Source organism: Chelonoidis abingdonii, chromosome 2 (genome assembly GCF_003597395.2).
Source record: "Chelonoidis abingdonii isolate Lonesome George chromosome 2, CheloAbing_2.0, whole genome shotgun sequence".
Taxonomy (NCBI): domain Eukaryota; kingdom Metazoa; phylum Chordata; order Testudines; family Testudinidae; genus Chelonoidis; species Chelonoidis abingdonii.
The window spans coordinates 10,258,510-10,270,943 of NC_133770.1; the positions used below are offsets into that span (position 1 = coordinate 10,258,510).

The 12,434-nt window shown below is 39.6% G+C and overlaps 1 protein-coding gene across 1 annotated transcript in view; it reads left to right on the plus strand.

Moving 5' to 3' along the window:
- The window catches only part of SEC22C (SEC22 homolog C, vesicle trafficking protein), a 36,247-nt gene that overhangs the window by 5,422 nt on the left and 18,391 nt on the right, over window positions 1–12,434 (plus strand). Inside the window, exons 2-4 of the mRNA XM_032772549.2 lie at window positions 208–387; window positions 6,433–6,551; window positions 7,220–7,285. Of these exons, the coding sequence (XP_032628440.1) occupies window positions 261–387; window positions 6,433–6,551; window positions 7,220–7,285 (312 nt within the window). The 5' untranslated portion in view covers window positions 208–260. The remainder of the gene's footprint in view (window positions 1–207; window positions 388–6,432; window positions 6,552–7,219; window positions 7,286–12,434) is intronic.

Here is a 12,434-nt window from a genome sequence, read left to right on the forward strand (position 1 = left end):
TGTGTGTGTGTTACAGCATCCAGAAGTGTGCTTTCTATTTGTTGTGTAGATTATCTATCAAAGTATTTGACCCAAACAGTAAACAATAACATTTCAGAAATGCTAGAATTAAGGTTAAAAAAACGGGATAGTAAAGTCCGGGATATCAATTAGCTCATTAACAATCCCAGTATTTAATTAAAAATATTTCTTGATACCCTCTTATAGATAATATTATTCAGAAAGTGAAATACCATTTCAACTACACAAGTTGCTCTCAAATGAAGAACAGCCTGGAGAAAATTCAGGAAGAGCTGAAGTTCCATCCTCCTGTGCTTCTGAAACTAGAGGATATAGAGCTGATGAACGGGATGATTAATGGGTACACAGAAGTGCACATGGGGTCTGGTAAGTTATTGGCATACAAAGTTGTTGTTTTTTTAATGTCAACAATTCTTCTGATAACTACCTTTTAACCTATGATGAATAGTTTAAAATCCCAGTTGTTTTTCTGAAATGAGAAACCCATGTTAACACACACAAACCTCAGACAAATAGTTCCTGTTCAAGGCTAGCTTTTTCGTCATGAGGAAGAGGACGTAAACCCTTGTGTTATAGCAGATACATAATGAAACTTATGGTTAAAGATGAACTACTATAAGTACTTCATTATCCATTTTCTCTATGGAAGTTCATTATAACTGGAATTACGAAGTGCACGTTCCCCTGCATTTAAGCAAGCTGAGGCTTTAATTTTCTTTGAGAAAGAGCTTCATTATATCATGTGTTCCATAAACAAAGACCCAAAATATATTTCCAGTCTAGAAGATTTATTTTAGATTAAGGAAGAAAATGATTCAAAGAATAGATATGAGACCGCAGGGTGATGTCTCACTTAAGATTATCCATCTTGAATTGTTTCACAGCATCTCACCTTTCCCTATTCCCCAGTAGCCAGGCAAGATAACCACTTACATTTAAAGTTGCTGTACATAAAAGCCACTGAAAAACAAATAGATACATTTTAAAGTATCGTTTTTCCATGCAAAAACTTAGAACACAGCTTGACTTGCTTATTTCAAGGTGAAACTGTATGGCTAACAAAAAAAAAAAAAAAATCTGTTTTATTTATAAACCAAGCAGATTTGATTGGCAAGTTATATTAGTGATCAATTTTCAGAACCACATGTGAAAGGACAATATCTTATGACCTGCTAGGTTTAGAAATACTCTGAACTAGTACGGATACTTTCAAGACTAGTAAAAATTTCCAAGCTAGACCTGAACAAATGATCAGAACTAAATATTCAGTTCTCATAACCTCAGGATTCTTTATTACTTTCTTCCATTTTCCATCTAGGTTTGTGCCTCTGGCTCTTTTCAGTGGTCTAACCCAGATACTCCTGGATATTGTTTCATCCTTATTGTAAGAACCATTTTCAACCTCATCTGTCTACCGCTGCTTGACTTAGCCTTTCTGGCTTTTCTCTGTATCTCAGTCTTTCATTTTCTGTCGTTAATAGAAGCAGTGACTGAATCCCATTCTGCTGCCTCCAAAATTTGCTTGTTCTATCTTAGAAGGAAACAGAGGCTTTATCTACACTACAACTATACTACTCAGGAAACTTGGTTACAACACAAAGCCAAGGGATCTGATTACAGTAAGGTTGAAAGTTATAGTATAGACAGGACCTAATCATGTCCTTGTAAACAGGTAAAAATATGTACTGTCCAAGGCTTTAGTCTTGTCACAGGGAGGTGGTTAGTTCCTATCTACACTTTGTAACCATGTTGTGACCAGATCCTCTGACTCCCTATTTCTAATGTAGGAAAGGTGAGCGTAGTCTAGCCATTTACTCTCGATTTCCTCTGGCCAGAGGGAACCCTTTTGTACCATGCTAAAAAACAATGCTTGAACCCGGTGCTTGCATTGTTCCCTTGGTCATTGTCTTACTGGAAAGCTTAACTTCTGTCTTGATGGTGTTTATATAGCCAGTGAAGTTCTGGCATGGTTTATTCTCTTAAATATGGGAATAAGCCGTACCACTGTAAGTGGTGCAACTTTTTATGAGTGCCTAAGACTTTATATAGGAATAAAATTAAAACTTTTTTGTCTTGGGGTATAAAGATCAATTCCTAGTCAGAAATAAACCAGCCCCACGTGATCAGGCATAACATTCTCCATTCTTTTTCTCCCATGATATTAACCCTTATTGCCTCCTGTATAGAACTTCGAATTTGTAAATTTTCCAATCTAGATTCTTCATCATATTCAAGTCTCAATATATGGCTTCCGTAGTTTCTCACTGGGGACTGGAAGCTGATGACATGCTTACTTCAAGAAGGGAAGAATTACTCTTATATTAGTTACTGACAATTCCTGTTTGTTTGTTTTAAAGTGAAACACTCATTGGCTCTGAAGTGAATTTTGGCAATGTATTTATTTATTTATTTGGCATATGCAGTCCGGTCAAGCCAAGCCACAGTGTTCTTATCAATGATGTTCAAGGCATGAAGACCTCCAGGAAGTTGAGTCATTTTGCAGTCCTCAAAATATGTGTCCTAGTTTGTGGCTGCCCACGTTGACATAGTGGACTGTCTATAAAATGCCACTGAAATTTTGCTGCAGCACAAATTCCATGTCAGTACGAAACCAGTTTAGAAGGCTCCATTGTCTTCATGGTAATTCAAACCCGGGATGACATTGAGTGGGGTCCGAGACAAGATAATTATTTGTCACTTTCCCTGCAGCCCACGGAGCTCACCACATGTCCTCTTCCGTAAATCCCTCAACGGGCAATGTGAGGACAGATGATCATGTGGTAGATTAAACAAGTCTTTAATTAACAGTGGATGTGGCATATCCTGCAGTGTCATCAGGAGCTTTGCTACGCTTTCCTCTCTGCAAACACTGAGTGAAGCAATATTGCAGAGAACCAGTAACCATGGTAGATGCATCTGACGAAGTGGGTATTCACCCACTAAAGCTCATGCTCCAATACGTCTGTTAGCCTATAACGGGTAGGCAACCGATGGCACAGGCGCTGAAGGCGGCACACGAGCTGATTTTTCAGTGGCACTCCCACTGCCCGGATCCTGGCTGCCGGTCCGGAGGGCTCTGCATTTTAATCTAATTTTAAATGAATCTTCTTAAACATTTTGAAACCTTATTAACTTTACATACAACAATAGTTTAGTTATATATTATAGACTTCTAGAAAGTGACCTTCTGAAAACATTAAAATGTATTACTGGCATGCAAAACCTTAAATCAGAGTGTGAATAAATGAAGACTCGGCACAGCACTTCTGAAAGGTTGCCGACCCCTGGCCTATAAGGTGCCACAGGACTGTTTGCTGCTTTTGCAGATCCAGACTAACACGGCTACCCCATTGATACTGACATGGTAGAGGAGTAGATTTAAGTGTGCCTGAAATAATACGCATGGTGGAATTAAGTTGTATGTCAATCATCTTTGTGTGAGACAAGTGAGCCCATACCTGAGTGCAGTACTCTGCCACTGAATAACACAGTGCCATGGCTGAAGTGCGTAATGTTTGGGCTTTGGTACCCCATGTCATTCCAGCCAGTTTTCTGAGCAGGTTTGCGTGTTTTGACCTTAGTCGCTGTCTTTATAAAATGGTCATGGTATGTGAGAGTTCTGTCCAATGTGACACCTAGATAGATCAGGTGTGAATCATGCTTTATTCGCTGACCATTGAGAACTATATTCAGCTGTCTGCCCACTTGTGCGTGATGTAAGTGGAAAACACTCAGCACAGTCTTATTTCCACTTGGTATCAGGTGCAGCAGATGACAATCGGTCATAGCCAACAAATCTGTGTTTAGAACACTCTCTTCGGTATGTCAAAGGGATGTGACGCAGTGCCAAGGCATATGTTGTCTGCATGAACACACTTGGCAACTTGCAATCAAGGGATAGCCAGACGAGGGCGGGAGAATCAATGCTCTTTTGGGGAAAATTGTGGGGGGGGGATGGAATATGCACTATTGCTTGGATTAAATTTTACTAAAATATCAAGAGTAATGTACAGTAAAGTGTGTGCACAGATCATTGAGAAAATAAAACATGCTGGTGCTGCTTATCAGACTAAACACTGTTCAGTGAGTCATTTAGATGTTAAATTTTGTTGCTGTTTTTTATTATGCAAAGTCATATTTAAATGACTGAGATACTTGCACTGTTGATTTCAGTGTACGCTTGTGTACAATAATGTTGCATGATGCTGACATGTTGCATAACAAAATTAATGTGGCTGCTGCCACAGCAGTGTCTGAAATAAAAGCAGGTGTGTGGGGACGTGCCAGATGAGTTAATTGCGTAGCCATTTATTAGCGCTAATTCACACCGCTGTATTCAAATAGCATTGAAGCTTGCTGTAAGCCTATGTTGTCAAGGAAACCTCCGTTTTAGGATAAGACTTTATTTGGATGAAATTCCTACGTTAAACTGTTCAGTATCACTGTATTAAACAGCTGCTGCATTCCACTAAAGAGTGAAATGCAGTAATACGCATTTATCCTATAGGGGAGCTCCTGTCCTGGGGAAGTGTAATATTTGTACTGCATTTTGAGACAGATGGATTAAAGGTGCTAGAAAACATATATCATAATTTTGCATCCCTATATTGCTACTAGTGTGTTTTTTTTTTTTGAGGTGGAGTAAGATTACTTCTGCTTCTGAGGCCCTTCCAATAAAGGAATTGCTGCCTCTTAACTCCTTGCTCTTGTGTGTTTAAGTCAGATATTAACAAAGTTAATATTTAAACTTATTGTTTGTATGGATTTATATAATGCTTAAATATTTAACTTGAGTATTCTGTATTTTGCATGATTGCATTTCTGTCCTCTACCGTTTTTATAAATGCCTCTCTAGCCCTTATGGGTATATGGAAAAACCTTGTCTATTTTGTTTAGTCTTCCTGAAGCTGCAATGAGCATAAAATGGTGCTCCACATTATCTTCCCTGCTTGTAGGCTCTTTGCTACCTTAGCAACGCAAAGATGCTGGAATCCAGCTGCAGCTGCTGAACTGAGACCTAACCTGGTAGAGAGGAATTCTCAGATGACATAAAAGCTAGTGGAACTACGTCCTGTGCCGGCTGCCTCTGTCCCCCTCTCCTCCAGGCATGAGTGGCTGGTGAGAGTGCAATGAGGAGCTCATCTATGCTACAGAGTCTGGGGATAACAGCCAGCTACTGGCTATATCTGGGCTGAGGCCAGAATGTCGTAAGAATGGGGGAGACTCCTTGATGACCCTTCTCTTTTTTCTTGCATCTAGTGGATCCTGGTGTTAGAGAGAATTGGAGCCCAATATCTGAGGTGTGAACTTAGCCAACTCATCTCAGTGCTGGAGTTCCTCCTGAAGCGCAAGGGCAGGTTAATGTTGGCAGATAAGGTGCTTAAACCATCAATGTTTGATGTGGGTACCAGCAGTGCAGCTGTTGAGGGTTTGCTGGGATCAGGAACTAAAGCTAGGTCTACACATCACACCACTTTTCGTGAAGCTGTGGAGTGCAGAGTGGACACGGTGTGCTTTTCACTGCAGTGAAAGTCGGGCAGAGGACAGGCAGTGTGGAAAGACTTCAGCTGCGCCCTGCTGCCAGAGCCTTTCAATGCAGGGAGGAAGTACTCTGGAAAGCGGGAGCAGTGGGGAAATGCTGAGCCTTTTCTCTTCTGCTGGAGCCTTTCCCTGCAGTGTGGAATGGCTCCACAGCGAGATGCTGCAGTGTAGATGGGAGGCACAGCTTGGGCCAGTAGAGAACATATCTATGCTGCTGTAGATACCTGTGCTGGAAGGCCTATACACGTATGTATCCTGCACACTGCCAAAAGAATCCTGCAGTGTAGATGCACCCTAAGAGTTAAAGCCCCTTTCCATCCCTATGTGTAAACTTATCTCTGCCCGCAAGGAGCAGCAAAGAGGAGATACTTCTCCTCTCCAGTGTCAAAAGCTGTAACTGCTTCTTGGGTGCCAGAACTGTAAGTCACCTGCCATGACTTCTGGATGCTAAAACCTCTGGCTTTTCTACTGACAAGGAAGTGCAGTGTCTTCAATACAAAAATCTGTAGCATGCTGGCAAGTGAAAATTTAGATATGGCATAGAATAAGTGACACTTAATATCCAGATGCATAATGCAAGTGCTAATGGACTAATCTTATCATTCAGTCCATTAAAAATCACTTCAGCTTATTAGTAGCTGCTGTAAAATTTCCAGGTGCCCTGAGAACTCAGGAATGAAGTGCAGCGGAAACTGTGGGTGCCTTGCCACAAAACTAAAGTCCGTCTTGCCAGAGAATATACAAGGCCTTGAATATACAACCCACAATTCAACTGAATTTGAGTTACCTTATGAAAAAGGAATGAAGTAATTGGAATTAATTTTCAATAGTATCTTTTTTTTTTTTTTTTTTTTTTTTTTTGATCTGAAGCCCCTATCTACAGAATGCAACCTGTGACTCCTTTGGGGATTCTGTCCCTTGTTCTCAGTATCATGTGTGGGGCATTGAACCTCATTCGAGGAGTTCATCTAGCGGAGTATTCTTTTCAGGTAACCTTTTATTGACTTTTGAGTTGTACTGTGTGGGCAGGGAGGGGAGGATTAGAGTTATACAGGTATCAGATCATCGGTGGCTATTGCACACCATAACTTTTTAAGTTATGCTTTATCTGGAGAGGATTATTCACATGAATGAATATACTTCATGCACTCTGATCTGTCAGAGCCTGAATTTTTTGAGCTTCAGGGCATGTTGCAAAATCTTTTTTCTCTGAAGGAAGTGGAGTGATGTAGTTCATTTGAAAGGTGGAGGAGAATCTTACTTTTGACATCCTGGAAAGGTTTTATGTGGACATATTGTCCCACTTTAAAATGTCTGTTTTGATAAATTGCATATGTTTCTTCAGATAGTGCATTTTTATACCATTTAGAAAATGAATTGTGGAATCAGCATAAAGTACCTCTTTAAAAAAAGTCTAAATCATTAAGTGTTTCGCAGTTTTTATTTTGTGGCATAAATTGATCCATACATCTCAATTTCTGGTATATTGTTCAATGAATATTGATTTAACTCCAGTCTGACTTCGTATTCTGCAATTATGATATTCTCATTCTACTGTGGTACTAAGTACTTGTTCTATAAAATGTCAAGCAGCTCTTTGCACAACTAAAACTCAGTAACTCTTAAAAAATTCTTCTTTGTTATCTTCCCCAAACAGGAAGACCACGAGGGAATTGGAAATGTAATAGCATTTCTCCTTTCTTTTCTAGCCTGCATTTTTCAGGTATGATCAATTTAGCTATTGTGCTCTGGCACTCTTCCTGCATTTTTCATCTACTGCGCTGCATCTAACAAACATTTGTTGAGTACGATCAATAAGCAGAATAGGAGACTCAGAAGCACATTGGCTGTTCACTGGGTAAAATTCTGCGTTTGGATACATACATGACACAGGAGCAAAAATTGGCCATTGGGTAGATTCAGTTTACAAATGGAGCCTTCACACTTGAACCCATTATGCACCTATTGACAAATCGCTCCTCTCAACCCCTCAGCTGTAGGTTTATCTATCCTCTTCATTGTACAGATATCTCAAGAACTATTCTGGTTTAAAGTAGCCCCAACACAAACCACTAGTTAAATGAAAACTCCCCAGAACAGCAATAGATATGCTTTGTGCTATTCCAGCATTGTAGCGTTTTCTTTAAACCACTTGAAAAAGTGAGGTCATACAAACTTCAAAAGCCTTGAGCCATAGTTTTAATTATATTAACTAATTTTAAAACTCACACTTAAAGATTCTCTTTAGAAAATGTTTAAGATACTATAGCACAGTCCTTGTATTTTCCATTGTTTCACTGCCATAATGTATAACGAATCACCAAAATTGTTTGTGAATCTGAGACAAATCCAGGGCCTGCTAAGTTTTATTCTAACTCTGCCATTGACTCAGTGCAGCCTTGAATAAATCTCATAACTTCTCAGCCTTCGTCTTTCTATCTGTAAAATGACAATTATGCGCTGTAGCGGGGCGCTGCAGGGCCCTGTTGGCTCCTTCCACTGTTGTGCTGACAGTCACTCAGAGACCCTGGGCTTCAGTAATCACTGATGCCATTTATTTACAGGTTGTGCTCCCACCGTCTTTTCATCATACACCGCTTGGGTTCTAGTGTCTGCACCCAGGAGGGAAAAGCTATCACTCTCCTTCCACTCCCTTGCTCCTCCTCTTGGCTTCCTTCATCCCAGCCTTTTATATAGCCCCAGGATAATTGGGTGGGCAGGTTTTCTCTAGCCAGCTCCAGTTTACTTCCCTTAATGGAGGCTGGTGTGACAGAGGGCTGAGCCAGCAGTTCTTGCCCAACACCCTGCCACATGCACATCTGTTTACTTTACAAAATAGCTTTTATGTCACCCAGCTGTGTATTTGACCATTGTTTTTGCATTCAGAATCTCCTCTCCTCTATCTTTTTGCCAATAAACAATCCTGAGGTCATATATGAAGATCCTTTTGCATTGCAGTCATGTTGGATATTGCAATGGACTCCTAGTCAATAGGTAAAAGGAATTGCTAAAGTTAATGGTGTAACTTACGCATCAGGTGTGAGTGGTAAAGTAATGTAACTTACACTGATCTGGCATTTGATGGAGTGCAAAAATATGTTACTGCAATTTAATACTACCTGTGGACCAATTCTGGCATAAACAAGCGCAACTCTCACAGAGATTTGTAACTTACATTCTACACATCACTGCTGAACTTGGCTTAGAGACAAATCTCTGTGGGAGTTGGTCCTGTTTCCAGGCTGTTTTAGCATGAGCTTGGCCCAGTATCCAATCTACTTCTTTAATAGCATGTGCAGCCCTCATCTCCTCATTCTTTTAAGGTAGCTACCAGATAATTATTTCTTCTTGCATTATTTCAAATGGTAACCGAAACCCCCTTCTCTTCTCTGAGAGCTTTGCAAGAATTTGAGTAATCCTTTGCGCGGTATAGTGGTAGAACAAGCATTCATGCTTGGCATTCCTTAGAGCTGTGGCATATTCATTTTCTAAATTATGTTCTTGGTTTTCTGATTCACATGGACATAATGGATGAATGCTCATGTCTAAACAAGCCAACGTACAAATGAAACAGCAGTCATCCTGATTTCTGGGTTGTATGGTGCTTGAATTGAGCTCAATTATTTGAGGAACTTGGACTTTGCATAACTGGGAAAATGGACTGAGAATGGGCAAAACTACATGCTCCAATTTATTTAAAAATACAGTTTAAAATTTCAAGACTTATCTGGTTTGGCTGGACCCTTGTTCTGAGGGTGGCGGGGGGAATCAACATTGCTATTTAGTCTTGTCTTTGGAAACTAACCTTCCTTGCTAAAATAGAGAAATTCTAGCCTATAACAAATTAACATTTAAACTATTAAATGCTTTAAAAACCTTGCCATTTGCCCAGATCACCCTTTCTTCAAATGAGGAATTACTTTGGACGTGCTCTCAAATCTGCAGCAGAAAGAGCCAATATATTTATTGTATATAAAATGCTACGTTGGTTTCTGCATAATCTAAGGTTTAATCGGAAGACCAAGTTGTGTTCTGTCACTGCAGCCACTCAATTCCACTGATTTAAGTGAAGTAGCACGAATATGAGGGCAGAATTTGACCTTTGTTAAATAGTAATTACAGGCTTGATACAGTGCATCTTTGCTATAAAGTGCCAAATGCAGCTCTGTGATAAATGAGTCTTGGCACAGAGATGACTGGTTTCCAAGAGGGGTGAAGTATTATTTCTTCCAGGAGCTGAGGTCTTGGATTTAGGCTTATGCATCACTGCCCTTTAAAAACCTCAAAGTTTTTATAATTGGCATAAAGATCAAGTTCTAAGTGTGAATAAAACTCCAGACCTCTTTCAAAGAACACCTTGCAAAAATGTAAATCAGTGAAGTATCACTTTCAGTATTAATGTGGTGATTAATATGCTAGAAATATTTAGAAAACTATTTGCCATGTTAGGTTACCCTAGGTTGATAATGAAATGTACCTTTAATATCTGATTGATTTTATGTTTTGTCCAATCACAGAATTTCAGGAACTTAGTATTCTGGGCTTAGTCCTTTATTGTACCACATGGCTTCTAGCTTGGCTTGATTCTCTGACTGTGATTGAAGTTTATTGCCCTTTAAATTCATTGGATATTTCTGCCAAAATAAGGTGGGAGGCAGTTAAAGTGAAACAACGCCTCACTCTGGTACACGTGTAACCCATTTTTACAGTGGTTCTCTGTCTACTCTAACAGCTGGACCACTTAGAGGTTTGGATCTACTGCTGGCTTTGAGATAGCAGGGCCTGGGTCTCTTAGCTCAGGAAGTAGAGTCTGATGTTTATAGATCCAGAGGTCCTACCCTTGGTCCTGACTGCTGGTGACCCACCCCGGGGTGATACATATACATACAATAAGAGAAGTGATCATGTAGCTTATACTATTTTTTTTTTTTTTTTTTGTGCCAGTATTTCATAGTAGAAACTTTGTGGAGATGTGATTTGCTCCATAACCTGATGGCAGTCAGTTTCACCTTTTTACATAGAGTAGCGCTTTCTTGACTTTCCCAACTTCTCACCTGAGAGTGGAAAATGCTAATAAACATTGTGTTTTGGGCTCTTTGCCCTCTTAAATTATGGCAGAACAGTGCCATGAAGTGACCCTCCATAATCATACTCGGTGCAAAGTGCTGTGTATTTAGCAATCCCACTTGTGTCACCAGCAAGGTTTGAACCCAGGACCTCCAGCAGACTAAAGCGTGGATCTTGACTGCTTGAGCTAAACAAGTAACTCCTCTAGCTGGCACATGTAATAGGCTCTTACACTGTTATGTGAACCAACCACTATAGGAGGACACTTAAAATATACTGAACCAGTGGACTGTACCTGCCCTGGGAATTTTTTGTTTTGTTTTGTTTAAATCTTGCTCTGAGTCTCTTGTTAGAAACTATATCCTTTAATATTAAAGTGAATTCTGGGATAAAATCACTGTTAATTTAGCCCTTTATTTATGCCCAGAATAGGTACAGCAGAAGTGAGTATAGGTTTGCCTCATATCTCCCTGCCGTTGAGTTTCAGCCTTAACCTACAAGGCTCACATCTGAGTCTTAGAACGTAATTTAGCTTTTATACTTGTTTAATTCTTGCTAATCCTTTCTAGACTATCAACAAGGGTGCCGATTGTGCTGGCAGGTTTCTTTTGTTATGGATAAGATACCTGTTCAGTACGATCTGGATTGAGGCCACCAATTCACTTCTGTTGGATGGATGGTCTTATAATAGATAAGACTTGAAAAGAGCTTTAAGCTTTTTGTGTGCATCCCTAAATCATAGGTGCCAGTAATTGTAAACTGTGATCCTTGTCTGTATATATTCAGTTTGATGTTGCTAACCTTGTTTCTCTGGTGCTATTCCAGTGTTATTTGTACTTGTTCCACGGTTCATCAAGGAAGATGAAAGCATTTGTATTGTTTTTCTCCATTTGTCTATGCAACATTTACTTGTATGGATTAAGGAACATCTGGCAAATACTCTTTCACATAGGAGTGGCTGCTCTTTCTTCATATCAGATACTGACAAGGCAACTGATGGAGACACAGCCTGATTTTGGAGTATGAAAACACACGTGGGATTCATCACTTATATTTTAAAAACTCTTGTATTTACTTACAGTGGCCAAAAATACTTTGGGGAATATTTTAAAAATGCACAACAGCAGTTATCACAAGGGAGAGATTTTGAAACGAAACAACTTGAAATAAACTGTGCTCTTATAATTAGTGTCAAATAGACCTGCAGGGGATTAGTGGTAGGTCAGCTGTGCATTGCAGACTATTTGCAAGCATTCGAAATGGAGGCTCTCACTGCCGTAGAGAATCTTCAGTATTCAATCTTTTCAGTGTACTCCCTGACTAACACCAAACAGTCAATTCCTCTTCATTTGTCTCATTTGCTTTGCAACAGTTCACTATTTCACTGTGTTGCCCTAGGAGTTTGACAGAAAACACTGAAATTGTACATTAAAACCAAGATTGATTAAAATTGGGGATAATAATGCTTAGCACTTTCATCTATAGATCTCAAGTTGCTTGACAGATGTAAGTTAAGGAGGTGTTTGCCACAATTAGCCCTTAATTGATGAGGAAAAATGCTTTTAGTAGGATTATCCTGAAGATCCTGTTACGGTTAAATAGAATTATAGGGGTCTGAAGAAAAGAAAAGGGCAGGGGCCCTTTTTAAAAACTGTAAAGGATGTAAAATGTCTCTTGAGTAACCTGTACATCTTAATTGTTGGTATGGTGTGAGCTCATTGGGGAAATTATCAGTAAGTTTGAAGCTGCATAAACCAACCCAAGAAAACGCACAACTGACCTTTCAGCCCAAGTGGCCTTTATTT